The 23009-nt window shown below is 37.8% G+C and overlaps 1 protein-coding gene across 2 annotated transcripts; it reads left to right on the top strand.

Moving 5' to 3' along the window:
* Positions 1–112: 112 nt before the first annotated feature.
* Positions 113–20195, top strand: ABHD13 (abhydrolase domain containing 13). Of its 2 annotated transcripts, XM_044779712.2 has the most exons (3): positions 133–405; positions 11294–11389; positions 15161–20195. In XM_044779712.2, exon 3 carries the CDS (start codon positions 15181–15183, stop codon positions 16192–16194), a length of 1014 nt encoding a protein of 337 aa, XP_044635647.1. In that variant the 5' UTR covers positions 133–405; positions 11294–11389; positions 15161–15180; the 3' UTR covers positions 16195–20195. The 2 variants fall into 2 exon arrangements, with proteins under 2 accessions (XP_014707626.1, XP_044635647.1); XM_014852140.3 differs by lacking the exon at positions 11294–11389 and having other exon boundaries at positions 113–405.
* The last annotated feature ends 2814 nt before the right edge of the window (positions 20196–23009 follow it).

Below are 23009 nucleotides of genomic sequence, written 5' to 3' on the forward strand. Positions count from 1 at the left end.
CCCACCTCGACTAAGCTGGTTGGGCGCTCGGCGAGTACACGCGAGCCAGCGGCCCAGCGCCAAGGTATCTTGTCCGTGCGGGCCACCGTCGCGTGGGGGACTCCCCGGGCCTCGGTTTCTGCGCATGCCCAGGAGGGCGGGCAGGGTTCCCACTCCCGGGAGGAAGGCGGGGAGCAGGTGATGTGGGAGTCGGCGGGGGTATTTGCCGGCGACACCAAGCGTGGGCCGGAAGTGGAGGAGCAGACAGCGGCGCCGCAGGAGCTCCGGGTCAGACCGTGGCGACGGCGGCGGCCCCTGGGCTGGAGGAGGACGATGAGGAACGACGGAAGCGGCGCGGGGGGAAGCTGCTGCGCGGCGCCGGGTTCCGTGTCCGCGGCCGACTGCGCAGCCTGCGAGCAGGTCTAAGTAAGTGCGGGGGGGCGCCGCCGGGTCCGCTCCCTCCGGGGTTCGCGGGGGCGGCCGGCGGGGCCTCCCCGGACCGCCGCACCGGGCGTGGGGGGCTGCGCGCCCGCCGGCGGCGCCCGGACGAAGCCCCGTTCGCAGCCTCGCCCACAACGGGGAAACTGAGGCGCGCGGCTCGCCGTAGGCCCCCTGGTGCCGTGCCCGGACAGGGACCTGGACCAGATCTCAGAATGCTCAGTCGGGGGTATTTCCAGTAAAGCGTGCGAGCCGATGCTTAGAAATCCGCCTCCCCGCCCCCGCCCTCCCACGCACGGGGGAAAAGTGCAACAACAATCTCGGCTCCGGGTCCTAGGGACGCGTGGGGCGGTCCTGATCCCTTCACGTCCCTGACAGGTCAAGACCTGCGAATTCCGTGGCAGGAAGTTTGGGGTGTTGCAGAAGCAACGCAGAGCGCTCCATACACTCGAAGTCGGTCTTACTGTAGTTTCTCATGAACATTTATTTTCTGCAAAATGCACGAGCTGGTGTTCGTACTCCAGGTATCACAGCCAAGAGGTCTTTCTTCAGCAGCTCTTTTGCATGTTTACTGTGTCATAGTAGCCGAATAGAAAGACGCAAGAGGATATCGGCTTTTAAGTTGTGACGTTTGAGCTTCGTTGATCCCCTCCTGGTTTCTTTTAGCGTGGATTAGTACTTATTTTTGTGCATGCTTGGATTCATCACGCATGTTTCGCTAAAAGGTTAAATTTTATTCCAGTAAATAAGAATTGGTGATTGTTCGTCTAGTGTGATGTCATAATTATCCTACCTAAGACGTAGACTGCTCCTCAGTTCAGTCATTGCTAAGAGACTTACTGTGTGCCAGTCTACTGAAAATACAGAGTTGAGTAAGACGAAGTCACTGTCATCAGGGACCTCACAGTGTGTGTACAGCACGTGAATTACACTATAATAGTAAGTACCACCGCATAAATTTGTACAGACTACAGAATATGGCATGGTTGGCAGTAGGAAGCAGAGGTCCAAGGACGGTCTGAAGGAGTTGCTACCTGAGCTGGGTTTTGACAGAAGTTAAGGCATTGCCCTAATTATTTCCTGTTTGCAAGTACTCAGGTGTTCTCCAGTGAGTCTTATCCATTTAATCCAAGTCTAGCAGAACTTCTAGTTGTACTTCCTTTCACTTACTCTGCTCTAGTAGATGATAAAATGCTTTCAATTTTGGCTCATAGAAGGAGCTGCATTTATTAACACTGTGTATGATGTTTGATCTCAGCAGTTTTTCAATTATGTGTTTGCTGCCCGTTTTACATATGAGGAAACATATATTTAGGGAGGCTACGAGTTGGCAAAAGCTACCCAGCTATTAACAGACCAAGCCTGAAAACACTCCTTTCCCCTGCACCACACTGCCTCCCATGGATGGTTAATTTGGAGTGAGGAAGGTGAGCCAGTTTAGGAATATCTGTAGGGACAGATCTTGGCACATCACCTTCCTTCTCAGGCCTGCCTCAGTCTCCTTGTCATCCAAATGAGAGAATTCACTAACGAGATTGTCCTGGGTTAACAATATGACTTAGTGATGGGTAAGGGAAACTGTCCAACCTAACATTTTTCTATGATCTCCCCTCTCTTGTCACCTATCTCAGGGGAATCTATTTCTGTTGTTCTGTTTTTCATTAATTTGGAACTCAGTTACTACTCAGATTCTAAAATCTTTCTGTTTTACTCACCTCAGGAATATCTGAGGCTGTTATATACCCTTTTAAGAATAGACCTAAAAAGGTTCTAGTTCTTCTAATTAAGACTTTTTGCCCTCAAATGATAGACTTCATGATAAATTACTACGTTTGTGTTACCGTCTCTTATAGGTCTAAATTCCAACAGCAGTATGTTCTACTGGAATTGCAAGGGTGCAGTATTTCCAGCACATGAACTGTATGCATTTATGAGCTAGCCTGAGAACATTGTAACATTGATTTTATAAGAAAATAAATTCTCAGTTTCATCCATCTAATTTATAGTGAAGTATTTAGAACATTACTCCCTCAGAAGTGGAAACTCCCTGGATTTTATCATCAGTCTTAAGTCTGACATTATTATTTGCATTTTTAGCCTTGTAGATCCCTTTTTTCTTCTTTTTCTTTTAACCATTTTCTTTCTCACAGATATTTGTAATCTCAGAACAAATTCTGATTGGCTTCCATAGTGACAATAATCTGTCATCTTTGTTCTGTCAGAGTTGACTATTTGCCAAGTCTTCCAAGCTTCAAATGAAGGGGAAAGCACAAAAATGCTACCATGTTGCTGCTTAGTATAATGTTTGAGATCACTGCTCAAGCAGATTTAAAGCTCCGTTTAAAATGCTGTCTGAGCTATTCAGTTGCTATCCACCATCTCCATAGGCAGTTACTGTTCATTTGTCCCATAGGACTATTAATACACGCTTTTTCATTATTGATGACATGTGGGTAACCATTAGGGAAATAGATAATTCATTCTGTGGTGTCTCCAACACACTGATAGCAGCTATTTGTGTTTCCATTTCAGCTGTGCAGCTGGCATGGTTTCTTAACTTCCCAATGTCCCGCAGAAAAGGAGATATATTGCAGGAAGGCTGAATCTGAGTTCTGTATTACTTGAAATGTAATTGGAAGCTATGAATTCTCCCAGAGTGCTTAATGAGCGCCAAGGGATCCTCATTCTTCCCCTGTGATGTAGATGTTAGCAAGGACACGTGAATTTTTCCACTTCTTACAGTTTTCTCTTGAACTGACACATTGTTCTGTCACTTGTAGGTATATTTTTTAATGTATGAGCAGCTTTTATTTTTAAGCAAGCTTTTCCTAAAATTATCAATTTAAGATGGACTTGGGGCCTTTAAAAATAATGGTACATTTATGACTTACGACTTTTTAAATTTATAATTGGTTAACCTTTAGTTAAATTGTTTTTGGAGAATTCATGTTTAATTCACGTATAGGTAGAACATCTTTTATAGTTTTCAAAAGCATTTTACTATTCACAGAATTAGTAAATCAGTATACACTGCAATACAGCATCGGCTTCTGCAGTTAAAAAGCTTTAGAATATTATCATTTAATATTTTCCTGTGAGACCGTTCTTACCTTCATTGACATATAATTTTATCTGTGATTGAAAAATAACATATTTGTCCAATTTACTCTGCTAGTTATTGGGCTGATAATAATTCAAATGTATCCATTCCCATAGTTTGAGTTTTAGTTCTTGATATATTTAAATAGTAACTTTTTATTTATTTTTAATTTTTCAATAAATCCTGCTGGGTAAAGACCTCATTTAAATAGATTACCAACTTCAGAGGGAGAGCAGTAATATTCTTTGGTGAGGAGGAGGTTGAGGTGGTTGTTCCTCTGGACTTGGGATGAATCTTTAATGTACTGCTTGCCATCATTTACATTAGTTTTTGTTGGAGAAAATAACCTGAGTTCCATTAACAACACAAAGAAAAAGCACTAGAGTTTATGGAAGCTCATGACGTTTCCTTGTATATTAATTTCTAGCTTTTCTTTCTCCCCTCCCATTAATTACACATTCCTGAAATATATTGTGTCTGTTGTTCTATGTAAAGATTGTTTGGCCAGAGTTATTTTCTACAACTTTACCTGTGTGGTCTTTAAAAATAGGTTACTTTGACTATGGTGTTCTGGGAAGGAGACTGAAAATGTATGAGTAACATATTTTACAGACCTCAGTTGAAATAGAAAATCACTACAGCTGCACATCTGAGATTTCTAGAGACCTATTTCTAATCTTGGGTGCATGCTTACCTCTCTTACTAACTTCAATTACCGTCAGAAGTCAAATAATCAGGGTCTCCAACCTTCTAGTATAATAGAAGTTAGTCAAGACAGTATTATTTATAATCTACTGCCTGTTTTCCAACTCTGCTTTTCATTTTTCTCTGTAAAAATTTTTCTCTTGTAAAACAGAATTTGTGAGACCTTAGGGATTATTCAGGTAACTGCTACCTTTTACAAATGAGGAAACTCAGATGCAAAGTAAAAAGGTGATAAGAAAAGGGGTCCCCACATTGAACTGTGGACTTGTCTAGTGATCTGAGGGTGTGCAAAGCAGCACCCACAGGGTGAAATCCCGACTCAAGGTGATCCTGGGCCCCAGCCCGGGCTGAAAGGTCATCTCTCCAAAGCTTGTTGTATGTTTATGATCCTTGGGAACCTGAAGAATGTCAGGTGTTTTTATTAAAGATAATTCTCTTCCAGCATCTGGCAAGCTTTAGTACCCTGTATATATTATAATGTACAAAGATTTCAATGTAGTACATCATTCTTCATTTGAAGGAGACAAATCTCTGGGGAAAGAAAGGAATGAATTTATATAGTCAGGCGGTGTACCACAGTGGTTCTCAACTTTTTGGTCTCAGAATCCCTTTACTTTTTTTTCCCCCAAAGATTGGCACCTGAGCTAAACTGTTGCCAGTCTTTTTTTTTTTTTTTTTTTTTAATTCTTCTCCCCAAACACCCCCAGTACGTAGTTGTATATTCTGATTGTCAGTGCCTCTGGTTGTGCCATGTGGGACGCCACCTCAGCCTGGCCTGATGAGCCACACCATGTCCGCGTCCAGGATCCGAACCACTGAAACCCTGGGGCACCGAAGCCAAGCACGTGAACTTAACGACCAAGAGGATGGCCCCTACATTTTTAAAAATTATTGAGGATTCCAAAGAGTTGTTGTATATGTGGACTATATAGAGATATTTATTGTGTTAGAAATTAAAACTGAGAGTTTATAAAATGCGTATGGTCCCCAACTGAAATTGATTCAATTTAGGATTTTTCGACTGTATGATGGTGTAAAAGCGATACACATTCACCAGAAACTATGCTTCAGATTTTGAGTTTTGATGTTTCCCAGGCTGGCAGTATGCACTGTGATACCCTCGTGATGCTGGGCAGCAGCAGGGAGCTGCAGCTCCCAGTCAGCCGTGTGATCACGAAGGTAAACGACCCATACACTTAGAACCATTTTTACCCGTACAGCCGTTCTGTTTTTGACTTTCAGCACAGTATTCAATAAATTTCAGGAGATATTCAACTGTTTATTATAAAATAGGCTCTGTGTTAGATGATTGTGTCTAACAGTAGGCTAATGTAAGTGTTCTGAGCGTGTTTAAGGTAGGCCAGGCTAACGTGATGTTTGGTAGGTTAAGAATATTAAATACATTTCAGCTTATGATATTTTCAACTTCTGATGGGTTTATAGGGACACAACCCCATCGTAAGTTCAGGAAGATCTGTATATAACTTTATCATCTAAAAGTAAGAATAAAAAATCCATTACACATTAATAACATTTTTATGCAAAACAACTGTCTTTGCAAAAAGAATTAACGAGGACTGTGACATTGTTTTACACTTTTGTAAATATCTTTGATGTCTGCTTAATAGAAGACAGGCAGATTATCATGTTTCTGCATTCCTTCTCATACAGTAGGTTGTTTTAGGTGAAACATATGGAGAAAATCAGGCCCACGCAAACGTGGTTGTAAATACTGGAGGAGTATTTTAATAGTCTTTTCAGATAATTGTGATTATTCTTTGATACTTTTCCAATACTGGTAGTGGTTTCTTAAAGGTCAGTTACAACATGGAATATGAAACACAAATCAAAGAACTTTTCATCTCTGTTACATTAAACTCCATTGATTTGTCTAATAGTGAATTTTTTACTCATGCTTGATTTTTGTGGTATCGTTCATTGGTCATTTGGAAGACACTGGTTTGCTGTGTTTGTGTTTGGCAGATTCTTCCAAATGGTGACACATTTAACAGGTTATCAAAAATTACATTTGTTAATATCATCACCACCATGATGCCATCAGAAAAGTCTCTTAAGTCATGGGAAATTATTGGCAACTTCATTCATTTTCCAGAAAATGTCTGTCAGACACCTAAGTCTGAATAACTGTGGTTTGTCAGTTGTCTTTTTAAGTAAAAATGGTGCCACCTAAAAACAGCAGCTAGTTCAGCTCACAGCTCAAATGTATTTCAGTACACAGCACCAGTGCTTTATATGCCCTCCCCATTTTGTCACACAAAATGTTAAAAAGTTATGTACTCATTGGTTAAGATATAATTAAATTAGTAAATTTTACTGCTTCTTCAATGACATTCTTAAGTAAAACCGACCTTTCCCCCTTTTCCTGGTGTTGATGGTAATAAAGAATACGACCTCTCCTACATTTTGCTGCCACTGCCTTGATTCTTGGTAAGGCACCAGCAATTTTACCCGTAATTGGTTTTGTACCATTAGTGCAAATGTGTTTTAGTGTAACTAGATTACTGATCTTGAAGACCCCTTGAAAGAGTTCTGGGGACCCTCAGGAGTCTGCAGACACCTTTTGAGAACCACTGACATGGAAAGATCTCAGGTTTAATAGGGACCTTCAAGTTCATCCGGTTCAACTGCTCCAATTTCCTCTACGTGATCCTTGCCAAGTGTTTATTTAGATTATGCTTGAATACTTCCAGTTCCTGTGAATAATTGTGCTAAATGAATAAAAATAAGTGGCATAGACAGCTGTTTGATGGAAAATAGGAGAAATTCTTAACCCTAAAGTTGTGCTTTTTCCTGTTTTTAAAAAGTTTGCCTAAAATTCCACTTGTTTTCTATAAGTAATCAAGCATGATAAAATCCAGAGATTACTAAAATTATGTTGTGAAGGACATATAGTTAAGGTTTTGTTTTCCGTTTGCTATGTTTAAGGACAGTTGTGATCTTTCTTTGATTTTCTTTGTCTCTTCTAAAATTAAATGAACTTATGTTAAACATGTAAGGTTATCTATGTCCACATCTGTTTTCTGAGTAGGTCTTGAGCTTCTTGAGAACAAGGACCATATATTTATAGTTTTTAAATGGTCTATAGTGCCTGAGCACTATGATTCACATAGTAGGTGTTTGCACATATGTGTAGCATTGTCTTTAATGTTTAAATAGCATGGCAGAATGCAGTGAGAGCTGAGGAGGCTGGGAAACCAACCGTGGGACTGTTTTGGTCAGTGGTCCAGGCTGGGTTTGAGAGCTCCACTGGGGCCTTGTGGTTGTATTCTGAGGAGTCATATCATTGAGGGGAGGCATAACTTCAGTATTGATCTCTATTTCTTTTAAGCTTCAGCTTATAGAATAGTTATTTAAATATTTGTCCTTAGAAATGGAACCGTTTGTGATCCTTCAAGTCCTACATGTATGAGGGAGCCCACGCGGTGAGTAGTGGAGATCAGTGTGTGTCCATCTCTCACTCAGTTATCTTAGCAGTCAGCCAACACTGTAGCCAGCATGGGTGGTTCTGACAGCTTCACAGATTTAAATTGTTTTTATTTTTAGTCTTAAATTGGTTATTATCATAATGGGTTAATATTTAAAGACAAGAACCAGGGGCCGGCACAGCGGTTAAGTGCGCACGTTCCGCTTCTCAGCGGCCCGTGGTTCGCCGGTTCAGATCCCGGGTGCAGACATCATGGCACCGCTTGGCACGCCATGCTGTGGTAGGCATCCCACATATAAAGTAGAGGAAGATGGGCACGGATGTTAGCTCAGGGCCAGGCTTCCTCAGCAAAAAGAGGAGGACTGGCAGTAGTTAGCTCAGGGCTAATCTTGCTCAGGAGGGGAAAAAAAAAAAGACAAGACGCAAATGGAGCAGTAAAGGTGAACAATATAATTGTTAACAAGGACCATAAAATTTGCAAGATGTTCGTCACCAGACCTGTGAAGATCAGATTGCGTTTATATGATCAAAGTCCTTATGTAGTATATCAAGATGTTGCTAATAGTTCAAAACTATTCTATTCAGAGGAAAACTATCATTTACTTTGTCTATACATTATAATAAAAATTAATCATGCTTTCAATAGATTATTTTATGAGAAGTGCTTACTAATATCAGTGTGACACCTCTAACCACTTCATTTTTAAAAAGCACACAATTTTGTGTGTGTGAGGAACCTTGTCCCTGAGCTAACATCTGTTGCCGATCTTCCTCTGTTTTGTGTGGGGTGCTGCCACAGTGTGGCTTGAGGAGCAGTGCTAGGTCCGCACCCTGGATCCAAACCTTTGAACCCCAGGCTGCTGAAGGAGAGTGTGCAGTCTTAACCACTACACCACCAGGCCGGTGCCCGCAAAAATTATTTTTAAGGTTGGCTATTTTAAATACAAGACCTGTGCATGTTATACTAATGTGTCTATTTTGATACAGTAACGCATAATTAAATTTCAGTTTGTGTATTGTTACACATTGAGCCCCGGAATCAAACCTGTGTTTTTAAAAATTGTATTTGTTTACAAGTCATGCTTTTTTGTCCATAATTAATACGAAGCATGCAAAACGTTAGGTGAGGAGGAGAGTGTTTAATTTTGGATAAGTTTGAAATGTTAATAAAGCATCGGGTACTCAAGGAACAGATAAATTGAGATTGTAGATGGAATAGACAGATGATGGAAATAATTTGTACACAGGTGTGATAGTTGAAGGCATGAGAAAGAATGAAGTCACTGAGAAAGCAGCTAAGTGGACAGGAACTTGGACGATGCCTCCATTTAGGGGTTGGTCAGAGGGAGAAACACAGGGATTTGAGTATACTTGAAGCTGAGGAAGAGGCATCTTTTAGAACCACTCGGGGATATGTGTTGCAGTGTGGATTGAAAAAAAATGCATTGAGTTTATTAGCAAGTGAGGTTTGCTTTTTAAGAGAGATCATTATGAGAGCTCATGCATCAGATTCTCAGATAGTAGCTAAGGAGTTACTGAGAGTTGGTTCAAGCCACAGATATACAGGTTTTAGAGACATTTGGCATGTGAGAGCTGGTGTGATAGCATAGCAAAGGCAGAACTGAGAAAAGCAAATGTCAGATATTTAAGTTGTAGGCATCAGGTTTAAAACATACTAAGGTATAAGAAGCATGGAAGATGAGAAGATACTGGGTGACTAAGTTTCTGTGCTCTACAGGTCTAATGTTCTTTCCCTCTAACAGCCCTTCTGCTATTGTAAACTTTGATTTAACTTTGAGTATGTTAAACTCACCAGTTCTCGTGATTGTTTACCATGCTCAGATGTTATCAGCAAACACATTTCAGCATGCAGAAGAACCCAGCAAATAGCCCATCTCTTCTGGCAACACATTTCATAAAATCTTTGGCCCTTGAACATACTTTAAGGAATAACTAATGGCCGCCCTTAGTCTGCACGCCCAGCAGCAGTGGTCTTGAGTTCAGCTAGGCATTCACACTCACAAGACCCCATAGACCAACCCTGGCACCAGCCTCTCTCCACTTTCTTGAAAGAGATGGGATAGAAAACCCAGCATGCCAGCATCAGGTGTATTGTTCCTAAGTGAAAGATGACGCGTGAGTGGGAGCAGGCGCCACTCAGCTGCTTCATGCTCCACAGGAAACAGGATCTTTTCTAACAGTCCGTGGGCATGGCCTCCAGGACTCAGCAAACGACACACCAGTTATAAGTCATATCCCACTCAGAGAAGCCCCTCTTTATACTTGCCACGGGCTGTGTAGCCCTGCTCACTGTCTGCTTAATCCAGATTTAGCTCACCAGTGGGGGTCAAGTTTACAACAAAATGTTGCTTAGAAACATCTGATAACCCACCTTTAGGAGGTTTCCAGGGAAACAGTGCTAGAAGGTTAACCAGAGGTCATTTTTTTTTCATGCAGGAGAAAAGGTTTAGGTTTTGTTAACCTTTTGCTCACATTAATTTATTGACAAAATAATTGAAAAACTGTTACACTGCTAGCTGTAAGATCTATGCAGTGGAATGTTTTAGAGGGAGTGTTCATTCTCATTGACTCTCAACATCTGGGTCTATGTGAAGTTGTTTTTGCATGTCAGCAGATGGCTCTAGTAATTTTACTTTGCTGATAGTTTCAGCAAATTTAGTACATAAAAAATTCTTCCTGTGGTAAGTTTGCTTGTTCCAGTTCTTTTAAGAGTGTGGTCGTAGGATACAGACTAGGGAGCAGAAATTATTGGCAAATTGGGTTAGGTAAAAATAAGGCAGTTGGTGAGTGGAGGTCTCATTCTAAACCACAGATATTTTAGGAAGTATTAAAGAGAAGTCATGCACACACACTCCAGGGCAGCTTCTGTTAACCTGGTCTTAAAATTGACATATTTGATATTCCGCAAAAGAAATTGACTTTTATTGTGACTTCTGCAGTTTAACAATCTGTTATAAGATTATGTTTGTTTATCACAAAGTCATTTCGTTACGGTGAATTTTCAGGAATGCTTTGTGGAAAACTGTAAGTTTAATCCCTATTATTCCTCACTGATAGTAGACTTAAATATGCCATTTTCTGATGTCCAGTCTTAAACATGTGTGCCCAGTGCTTATGCTTTCTTAGAGGTCTAATAATCCAGATATCTTGCTGGATTGTTACTTTAAAAACATTTTAGTCCTGACTGTATGTAAAGTGGTATACTGTCCGGTAGAGATTCAGTAGTGAAAAAGAGAAACACAGTACCTGGCCTTATAGATGTAAATTCAGTATTGTGTGTCGAAATTAGAAATTAAAGAGCCTACTTTTAAAAAAAAGATAGTTTTTCAAAGTTTGAATAATTGAAACTTTTAATTCTGTAGATTTGATCTATACAGGTGTGTGTGCGTGTGTGTATATATATATATATATGTATGGTTTGAATTTCAAAATATGCCTCGTGCGTGTATTAGGAGCTTCATATTTTATCTAGTGTTGTAGTCGTTTTTTATAAGAGCTTTGTTTGATTTGAAAGTTGAGTCAGTTCACTCCTAATTATCTAGGTTATAGGAGTGCTTTGCCATATGCCTATCAAATTTCTAGATTTTTTTTTTTTTGTCTTATAGGTGCTTGCTAAGTTCTGATGTTGGTGTTAATTTGAGCAGAACACGGTTAAGAATGTACCATTACAGCCAGAAATACTAGTCACAAAGGCAAATAAAGTTAGTATATCTATAGCAATTTGTAAATGCTTTTTTAATTAATTTCATTTAATATTACTGACTAGCGTTATATGTAGGCATTTTTTTAAATTCTTATTCTACTGAAAAGGAAATTCAGGCTGGAAATAAGTGATAAACCCAAGATTATTCAGCAAATGTATGGTAGAGCAGACTTGAAGGGTGATGGAATTTTAGTGTTTTTTCTACTACATAGCCAAATAAATGATGTTTGAATTCCTTATCTCTCTGTTTCCTCTGTCGTAAATAATTGGCTTGACTATGGAAAAAAATTAAAATTTTCGCTAAGGAAGTATCTTAAATGGTATCTTCTTTTCCAGAAAATGCAGTGCTTTAGTATATTTGCATTTTATATCCCAAACCTTGTTAATCCTAATCATTACACAAAAATTATTTTATTTTGATATATAAGGTTGATGCCAGTGTGTTTTTAAATTTCCTGATACAGCCTCTGAATACAAATGAAAATCATTCAGATACACTTATATTTAAAAAAATAAATAAAAATAAAGTTAAGTAAACGTTAGAGGAAAAGTCTAGGTGACCAGATGTGTTGTTGAGATGTACCCACCACAACAAAGGAACGCAGAGCAGCGCTGTCTAATTTAAGCTGTTGATGAAGGGCAGTCCCTGGTAGGAAAGGGTGGTGCTCACCCTGGGGCAGCTGTTCAGCGTTGAGCGCGGTTGCCGCCTTTGGCTGCTGTAGCTCAGCCTCCTTCAGTCCCGTTTTTAACCGGGTCTCACACCTAGTGCTCAGGAACTGCTTCTGTAGTTTTTAAGTTTGGGCTTTTGTTTTACTGTGCATACTTGCTTTTCTCTAGTTTAACATAGTGCTCATTGTAATGAAAGTTGCTACAACTGGGTGGCAGTGTTGATTTCTGAGAAACTTCAGAAAAATGCTATGCTGTTGGTTTATGTTCAAAGAGAGTCATTTGAACAAGAATTCAAATATGAAAGTGTTCAGCGAAATATAAAGTGTTTCTTGAAATAACAGTGAAAAATCAAATGTATTAATAACGCGTTGTCTTTATTACCAATCTTAACTTGATTCTATGATTTTTTTCAGTGTTTAATTCTAATTGATGAACTGAAATGTCACCTTTGTTGGCTTATGACACCGTAAAATTTTAAAAATCAGTCATTAAAAATTATTTGTTAAATTTAAGAATAACTTCTTTATTAGTTTAGTAGTTTTCTTAGTGGGTAAAAGAGAGCTTAATATTTTTTAAGACTTGGTAAATATATAAGTAGATTACTACATAAGAAAACTTGTAACATATCTCACCTCTTTTGCCTTTTTAAGACAACATGCATAAACTTTTTTATTTGGTAACAAAAAATTGACTTTTGATAGCTTTTCTTCTGTATTTTCTTTATTTCAGTTATATTTTTGAGCAACATTTTAAAAACTTTTTTCTCCAATAAGTCGTTTTCTTCATTTGTCTCTGGTTCTCAAATACAATTTCTGTATCTTTGTATCACACTTATCCTCCAAGTGTTTATGGCCTTATCAGTATAGCGCAGCAATCTGTGTGGACTCACTCGTATGAAATTGCAATAAGGACTGTATAAAAGATTTTGCATATTTCATGGTGCTAGCAATCTGAAATTTCTTTTTATCACATGTGAAAGAAAGTGATTAAACTTTTTCTTAAAATAATACAATATTAGAATTCAGTGGTTAATTTGATTTTTTTTAGGAACATTAGCCCTGAGCTAACATCTGCCAATCCTCGTCTTTTTGCTGAGGAAGTTTGGCCCTGAGCTAACATCTGTGCCCATCTTCCTCTACTTTATATATGGGACTCCTGCCACAGCATGGGGTGCCAAGCGGTGCCATGTCCACACCCGGGATCTGAACCGGCGAACCCCGGGCCAGCGAAGCGGAACGTGCGCACTTCACTGCTGCATCACCAGGCCGGCCCCTCAGTGGTTAATTTAAATAAATTATTTTTTTAAGTTTAGCTATGAAAACCTCCAGGTAGAAGGGAAAACATTTTATTCTTTCTTGTCCTAGTTTGTTTAATTATAATTTTTTTCTATCATCTGAAGGAGAAAATTGGCAAATTATATCGGGTTGGTCTTGATAGGTTAGACTTTGGTAACCACCTCGTTAATAAAATTTGCCCTCAGTCTGCCTAGCTCAGAAAGTCACAGGATACAAAATTGATACACAAAAATCTGTTCTGTTTCTATACATTAGTAATGAATTATCAGAAAGAGAAATTATTAAAACAATCCCATTTACAATTCCACCAAAAAGAGTAAAATAGGGACCAGTCTGGTGGCATAGTGGTTAAGTTCACATGCTCGGCTTTGGCAGGCCAGGGTTCTCGGGTTCAGATCCTGGGCACAGACTTACTCACCCCTCATCAAGCCATGCTGTGGTGGCATCCCACATACAAAATAGAGAAAGATTGGCATAGGTGTTAGCTCAGGGACAGTCTTCCTCAAGCAAAAAGGGGAAGATTGGCAACAGATGTTAGCTCTGGGACAATGTTCCTCACCAAAAAAAAAAGAATAAAATATCTAGAAATAAATTTAACCAAGGAGGTGAATGACCTGTACACTGAAAACTATAAGACGTTAATGAAAGAAATTGAAAATGACACAAATAAATGGAAAGATATTCTATGCTTATGGATTAGAATAATTAATATTGTTAAAATGCTAGTTATGCTAAATGAAGTAAGTCTTACAGAAAAAGACACTATGTGATCTCGCTTGTATGTGGAATCTTTAAAAAACACACACACACAAAAACCCAAGATTAAAGATGCAGAGAACAGATTCCTGGTTGGCAGAAGAGGGGGGCAGAGTGGGCGAAATGGGTGAAAGGGATCAAAAAGTGCAAACTTCTAGTTGTAAAATAAATAAGTCATGAAGATGTAATGTACAATCTGGTGACTATAGTTACTAATACTATATTGCATATTTAAAAGCTGCTAAGGGGCTGGCCCAGTGGCACAGCAGTTAAGTTCATATGTTCCACTTCAGTGGTCTGGGGTTCGCCAGTTTGGATCCCGGGTGTAGACGTGGCACCGCTTGGCAAGCCATGCTGTGGTAGGCGTCCCACATATAAAGTAGAGGAAGATGGGCAAGGATGTTAGCTCAGGGCCAATCTTTCTCAGCAAAAAGAGGAGGATTGGCAGCAGATGTTAGCTCAGAGCTAATCTTCCTCAAAAAAAAAAAAATGTTGCTAAGAGTGTTGATCTTAAAAGTTCTCATCACAGGAAAAAAATTTTGTTAAGTATGTATGGTGACAGCCATTAACTAGACTTATTGTGGTGATCATTTTGCAGTATATACAAATATCAGATTATATTGTACACCTGAAAATAATATAATATTATGTGCCAGTTATACCTCAATAAAAAAAACATTGCCCTCAACCTACCTAGCTTACCAGTGGGCACACCAGGATCTTTGGAATCATGCTTATTGGCCTCTGGGCTCTTCTCCCTACAGAACTGAGACCACAGCCAGTCCACTTATGCCCCTGAGCCTCTGCTCCCTCATATAAAGTATTGGGAACATGGCATCAACTTATTTTTCCGTCACATCAAGGAGAATACGTGAATGAAGTACCTGGCAATAAATAAGCACTTTTTAAAAAAATGAGCAGGTGGTTTGTGGATGGATGGATGTAGGCTTCCAAGGATTCAGCTAGCACCATAATTTATGATGTCATGGATCTAACTTTTAAAATAATAGATATATGTTGAATTACGGATTCTCTCTCTTTCTTTTTAGGATACTTACAGAGAGCTACAATGGAAAAGTCCTGGATGCTGTGGAACTTTGTTGAAAGATGGCTAATAGCCTTGGCTTCGTGGTCTTGGGCTCTCTGCCGTATTTCTCTTTTACCTTTAATAGTGACTTTTCATCTCTATGGAGGCATTATCTTACTTTTGTTAATCTTTATATCAATAGCAGGTATTCTGTATAAATTCCAGGATGTGTTGCTTTATTTTCCAGAACAGCCATCTTCTTCACGCCTTTATGTTCCCATGCCCACTGGTATTCCACATGAGAACATTTTCATCAGAACCAAAGATGGAGTGCGTCTAAATCTGATTTTGATAAGATACACTGGAGACAATTCGCCCTATTCCCCAACTATAATTTATTTTCACGGGAATGCAGGCAACATAGGTCACAGGTTACCAAATGCATTGCTTATGTTGGTTAACCTCAAAGTTAATCTTTTGCTTGTTGATTATCGAGGATATGGAAAAAGTGAAGGAGAAGCAAGTGAAGAAGGACTCTACTTAGATTCTGAAGCTGTGTTAGACTACGTAATGACTAGGCCTGACCTTGACAAAACAAAAATTTTTCTTTTTGGTCGTTCCTTGGGAGGAGCAGTGGCTATTCATTTGGCTTCTGAAAATTCACATAGGATTTCAGCCATTATGGTGGAGAACACATTTTTAAGCATACCACACATGGCCAGCACTTTATTTTCGTTTTTCCCAATGCGTTACCTTCCTTTATGGTGCTACAAAAATAAATTTTTGTCCTACAGAAAAATCTCCCAGTGCAGAATGCCTTCTCTTTTCATCTCTGGACTCTCTGACCAGTTAATTCCACCAGTAATGATGAAGCAACTTTATGAACTCTCTCCATCTCGGACTAAAAGATTAGCCATTTTTCCTGATGGAACTCATAATGATACATGGCAGTGCCAGGGTTACTTCACTGCTCTTGAACAGTTCATCAAGGAAGTAATAAAGAGTCATTCTCCTGAAGAAATGGCAAAAACTTCATCCAATGTAACGATTATATAATGTTTTTCTTTTTGATTAATGCACTGTATTTTAATGTGTGCAGAATGATAAAGAATGTTCCTTGCTAGAAGTGTGTTATGTCTGTACTTGTCTGAAGAGTGACATTAAACTTTGAAAGGACTTCAGTGCTCTTTTAAGATAATCCAAATAGTTTTTTACATTTGAAGAACTGTAATTCTTGAGATTATTTCATACGTTTTCGTCAAGTCTTTCACTGTGGTTATGTATCCATATCTTTAGTTTAATGTGCCAGTACCATAGCACATTCAAAAGTTTCTTGTTGCAAAAGTGGTGTAATCTCTGTGACACTTAGATTAATGGTGGGATATAGAAGGAGACATGTGAACAAGAAACCTTTGAGTATTATTTCTTTAGTAAATGTTGGGACAATCATGGTAAACAAATTTAGTTCTGTAAGTGCATTTTTCACCTTAAAAGTTGAAATGAAATGCATGATAGTATTTTATTCCTTAAATTATGCAATGCAATGTTTTTAATGTAAATACCGATGTATATGGTAACTTGGGTTATATCTATTTTTATGTAAACTCTATTTTGTTTTTGGCAAGAGGTGAAATTGAGGCCTGTGTGCAGGTTGCCATTAAATTTTGCTCTGGTGAATGCTGAGATCCAGCTTTTTCTTACAAATAAATGGGACCCCATTTTCCAATATTAACGTGCCCTGTTTTGTTAGGTACAGTCTGGATCATGGCATGTAAAAATAGAAATTTAGAATTTTACTGCAGCTTTGATGTGCATATTTGAACTTTTTAACATTTGTAATTTTGGTGGCAAAGAGAATTTTAGCTTCTGTCAATTTTGTAAGTCTACAGCTGAACCACTAATAGCCGTCATAATAAAGGTTAGAACTTGTTTAAGAATTAGATTAGGAAGTCTTATCATTACATGATTGTATATACTGTGTTAGAAAAATTCCCACCTCTGATTTTTAAGTCCCAGTATCTAGGTATATCTCACCCAACTAAAGCCAGGATATTATCTATTGGACTTTCTGAAAATAAAAATGACAAAAACAAAAGTAAAAAAACTATGTTCTTTTTGGTTTAATGTTTCAGTTGCTATGAAATAGAAGAATTCCTACATCAAGAGACAGTTTTATGGAGTCTTATTTATTTATTTTCTACACGTTAGGAATGTGGAATGAAGGCACTCTAGAGCTTTTTCTCAACAGAACCTATTACCACATTTAACAATTAAATGGCTGTAAGTGGAAAGTAGTATTTAGACATATAGAAGAGTGAGAAAAATCTTGAAAAAAAAGAGTCCCTTAAAACTTGCAGGATTTACCTTAAAAAAAAAAAACAAAACTATGAGGCATAATTGTGCTAAGTTGTTTTAAGCAGTCCTCAAAAATTAGATGTAATTGAGCTCTGTACGTTATGTCAGCTTTAACATAAAATCGTTTGGATATTTTAGCTGTATTTATTGGCTTTGTGCAAGCAACTAGAGCAGAGAAATAATGGGTCAGTAATCTTGACCTTAATTTAAAACTCTTTCCATGGAGATAGGGCTAGAAATACTTTTGCCAAATAACCTTCTTGTCATTCACTTTGTGTCAGTATTTAGAAAAGAATAAATTATAGCAAGTATGATTTCTAAAGGATTTTTTTTATAAATTATTGTAAAAAATCATGTTTTTTTTTTTTTTAAGTTGGTAATGGGTATTATGGAAGGTGTATTTTGTATGTATAAATTCACCACAGTTAAAGGACACTTTTCATCTTGTCAATCATTGCTATGTAGAATGACTATCCTAGATAGTGATGTATTAAAAAGCAAAAAGTTAATACAACAAAATGTAATGTATTTAGAAATGAGCTTACGTGGCACACCTTAGACTTGTACCATTCTTTAAAGTTTACGAAGTACCTTCTTAGGTTTCGTGTAATCATTTTGTCTACTACGCTGCAGAGGAATTTGTCAACTTCAGTTGTAAATATTACGCTGATGAAGTGTAGAAGCTTTTTCTTCATCGGTTTTTGTCCTTAGGCTGCTTTTTTTCTATACTCCAGGTTTATAAACAATCTTCTTTTTTTTAAGCCAAGACTTCAGAAGTTGTAGAGTACTTGTGCCCATCCCTACCTTCATTCTCTTCTTGCGGGTAAGGAACCTTTTGTCCTGCAGCACAGGGAAGAGGCTGCATATCAAGTCGTAGTACTTTCCTAGTTTCGGTGTGTGAGACCGTTTCCTTAGATGAGAAGAGGGTAGAAAACAAGCTCTTTATTATCAAGGGTCCCTGGAGCCCATGGCATCATTTTTTTAAAATATGTCTTATTTTGTTGCCAAAGTGATTGGTCCTAATAAAACATCATTTCTTCATGAGTCCCTCCTTCATTTGGACCCATCTCTTAGTGGGAGTAGAAATGTGTCTGCCTTGTGTATTAATTTCTGGCTCATTTATGCAAGAGCAGCTATAGGAATTTATGAATGAATTTTAAGTTATTAAGCTACTGAAATTTGGAAATCCTAGATGTATGGCAAGATAGAATTCATTTAGGTCAAAATCCATTATTTTAAAAGGGATTATGGGAAAATGGCAAAAAGAATAAGATATTGCAAAAGATGGGAAGAAACTTTGTAACAGAATAAAGACTACTAAGTGGATGGAAACAACTGGAAAGGGAAATGTGACATAGTTCTTAAATGTAGATCTAGGAAATAATTAACTGATGAGGTTGGTGTAAAGGAAGCCCCAGTGCAGAAGGAAACACTTGAAGGCATTTCTAACCAAGAATGTGACTGGAGCACCTGACCTTGCAGGTACCCAAAGTCTTTGCAAATACTTTGTAAAATTAATATTTTCATTAAAATGGTATTCTTAATTTTGTGACAGGGCAGCTTAAATTTACTTTTTCGTGATGAGCTGTAGACACTTGATAATCCCCCACCTGCCGGCTTTATTAATGAGTCACCGGACTGATTGTATTGTAACACTTCTTGTTGAGAATTCGTACCACCTGATGCTTTCATATTTATCTTTTATTTTTGTAAGATTTGATTTGAAGTGGGACTAGATTTGTTTGGTGGAATTAAAGAATGAAGGCCATATGCACTTTTATATAAATTATCTTGCAAGCTCAGCTGAACTGTAGCTTTCATTATTGCGTCCCTTTCTTGAGGTTAGGAGTAAATAAGGTAAAATTCCAAAAAGGATGTCACAGAAGTCACTTTTTAAATTAGGTCATGATTGAAATATATTGAAATCTTCCACTGACCTCTCCCCTCTCGTTTTTCCTATTATATTTGACAACAATTATGGAGGCAAAAAAATGAAAAAAATTAGTCATAATGCTTTTGGATTATCCACTTAATTTTATGTATTTTCGTATCACTCAGGTAAAGTTGGAAATGGCAGAGCACAGACATCTATTTTTTAAATCAATAGTATAGAAAATGAAAGCACTTCTGTTTATTTATATGACCATATATGCACATCATCTTAGCTAATCAGAAATAATATATTCATTTGAATGGTGAAATAAATGCATTCATCCGAATAGTAGTCAACACATTTTTGCCAAATGGCGCAAATATACCTCCATTTGTATTTTGTATCTTAAAAATGTAGTTTAACGATAGGACTATGTGTAAGAGACACTTTTTTACAAAAAGTGCCATATATACATATGTAACAGGGATGAGTGTGTGTTGTTTAACATAATTTATGGCAATTTCTGTCAGTACAGCATATACTGAAAATTCAAGTTGTTTTTAACATATTTAAGTACATTCCAGGATAAAATAAGTTAATCCAGTTTCATAATGTAAATCATATTTTTGTTATTTGCCATATTTTATTTGAAGCAGTAATAAAATTTTATAACTCCAGTTTGAATGTTACAGTGCATTATGTGCTAACATGGAAAGCAAACATTTACGTTTGTTTTTTTACAATAAATTTCTTTTAAAATATACTTTCTATTTTTCTGTACTGACATATGCAATAAATTGATACATTAAAAGTTTGATTAATGTCTTAAGATAGTTTGTATTCAGTCTTTTTTTTTTAAATTTTCTATTAAGCTAAATTATATGGTAGGATATTAAAATTTCCTTAATGGTTAAATAAAATTCCTGAATTTGTACTGAAATTAATTTTTATCATAGTAATGGTGTGGATAAAAAGCAGAAGTTTATATTCCATTCCCTCACATTATCCTCCCACATACGTTTAATTTAGGCTATATTAAATATTTTCTATATATCTGCTGGTGAATGAGGCCCCAAAGCGAATGAATGTAGAAAAGAATGTATGTTAACTGTTCATAGTTATGGTGTCTTCAGATTTCATAAAGTGCCTTTTCACAAAATTCTGGGTTTTTTCCCCCTCCCATTAGCGTTGAATTAATGGTTCAGAATGATTAAAAATGGCCTGATGTTCATTCAGCCTGTGGGGGTCGGTAGCTTGCTTTCCCTGACATGAAACTTTCAGTGCTTGGTAAGTGTCCACTGGATGATAGGAAGTGTATGACAGACTTGAAATGGCCTCCTGCAAGTGGAGATTAAAAATTTACTTAATTGGGGGGCTGGCCAGGTGGTGCGGTAGTTAAGTGTGCATGTTCCACTTTGGTGGCCCGGTTTGGATCCTGGGTGTGGACATGGAACAAGACAAGAATGTCTACTCTTCCCACTTCTGTTCAACATTGCACCAGTGGTTCTGTTCAGGACAATTAGGCAAGAAAATAAAAAGCATCCAGATTGGAAAGGAAGAAGTAAAACTCTGTTAACAGATGACATGATCTTGTATGTAGAAAATCCTAAGGAATCGGCTAAAAAATATCAGAACTAATACACGGATTTGGCAAGGTTTCAGGATTCAAGATCAATATACAAAATTCAATTTTATATCTATACACTATCAATAAGCCATCCAAACATGATAGTAAGTGTTGAGGATAGGAATGAGTGCCCCAAAAATAACTATTGAAGTCCTAACCCCTGGTACCTGTTAATGTAAGCTTACTTGCGAATAGGGTCTTGGCATATATAATTAATATGTATATTCACATGAGGTTACTGGGATAGAGTTGGCCTTTAATGCAACAGGCTGGTGTCCTTATAATAAGAAGAGAAAAGACATAGGGACAGACACGTAGACTAGTGAGTAAAGACACAGACACGCAGCGGGAAGATCACCATGTGACAATGGGAGGCAGAGGTTGGAGTTATGCAGCTGCAAGCCAAGGAATGCCAAGGATTTCTATCAGCTGTCAGAAGTGAGGAGAGAGCCTCGTCCTGCTGACACATTGACTTCAGGTTCTCTCATTCGGAACTGTGAGAGAATGATTTTTTTTTGGTTAAGTCACCTAGTTTATGGCTCTTTGTTATGGCAGCCCTAATACAGTAAAAACAATTCCATTTACACTAGCACCCAAAATAATGAAATACTTAGGCATATATTTAGCAAAAAAGGCAAAATGTGCTCTCTGAAAACCTACGTAACATATTTGAGAGAAATAAAAGGATACCTAAATAAATGGAAATACGTCACATGTTTATGGATTGGAGGACAATATTGTGAAGGTGGCAGTACTCTCCAAATTGATCAACACATCAAACACTTTCTAGCAAATGTTTTGTTTTTTGATTTTTTTGCAGAAATTGACAAGCTGTCCTAAAATTCATATGTAAATGCAAGGGATCCAGAATAGCCAGAACAATTTTTAAAAAGAACAACAAAGTCAGAGCTGTCATATACCCTGATTTCAAAACTTACTGCAAAGCTACTGTAATCAAGACCTACAGGCATAAGGATAGACATATAAATCAATGGCCTAGAATTGAGAGTCCATAAATAAACGTGTATGTATATGTATAAGTTTACATATTACTTATTTATGACACATATATATTTACAGTCAATTGGTTTTTGACAAAAGTGCCAAGATAGTTCATTATTGAAAGGATAGTCTTTTCAACAAATGGTGATGCATCAACTGGATATACACATACAAATGAATGAATTTGGACTCCTACATCACACCATATAAAAACTTAACTCAAAATGGGGCAACAACCTAGAAGAAAATGTAGTCACAATCTTTGTGACCTTGGATTAGTCAATGATTTCTTAGGTATGACACCAAAAGCACAAGTGACAAAAGAAAAAATAGATAAATTTGGCTTGATAAAAATTTTTTGGATTGTTCCTCAAAGAACACTGTCAAGAAAGTGAAAAAAACCTATAGAATGATAGAAAATGTTTGTAAATCACACGTCTGATAAGGGACTTGTTTCTAGAATATATAAAGAACACTTACAATTCAACAATATAAAGACAAACAACCCACTTTAAAAATGGGCAAAAGATCTGAACAGAGATTTCTCCAAAGAAGATATACAGATGGCCAACAGACATATGAAAAGATGCTCAACATCATTAGCTATCAGGGAAATTCAAATCAAAACTACAGTGAGGTATCACCTCACTCTGGTCAGAATGGCTATAATTAACAAGACAGGAAACAACAAATGTTGGAGAGAATGTGGAGAGAAGGGAACCCTTGTACACTGCTGGTGGGAGTGCAAACTGGTGCAGCCACTATGGAAAGCAGTTTGGAGTATCCTCAGAAAATTAAGGATAGATCTACCATATGACCCAGCTATCCCACTGCTTGGTATTTATCCAAAGAACTTGAAAACGCAAAGGCATAAAGATACCTTCACCCCTATGTTCATTGCAGTGTTATACACAATAGCCAAGACTTGGAAGCAACCTAGGTGCCCATCAAGGGACGAATGGATAAAGATGATGTGGTATATATACACAATGGAATACTACTCAGCCGTAAGAA

The sequence above is a fragment of the Equus asinus genome, chromosome 11, assembly GCF_041296235.1.
Source record: "Equus asinus isolate D_3611 breed Donkey chromosome 11, EquAss-T2T_v2, whole genome shotgun sequence".
Classification (NCBI taxonomy): domain Eukaryota; kingdom Metazoa; phylum Chordata; class Mammalia; order Perissodactyla; family Equidae; genus Equus; species Equus asinus.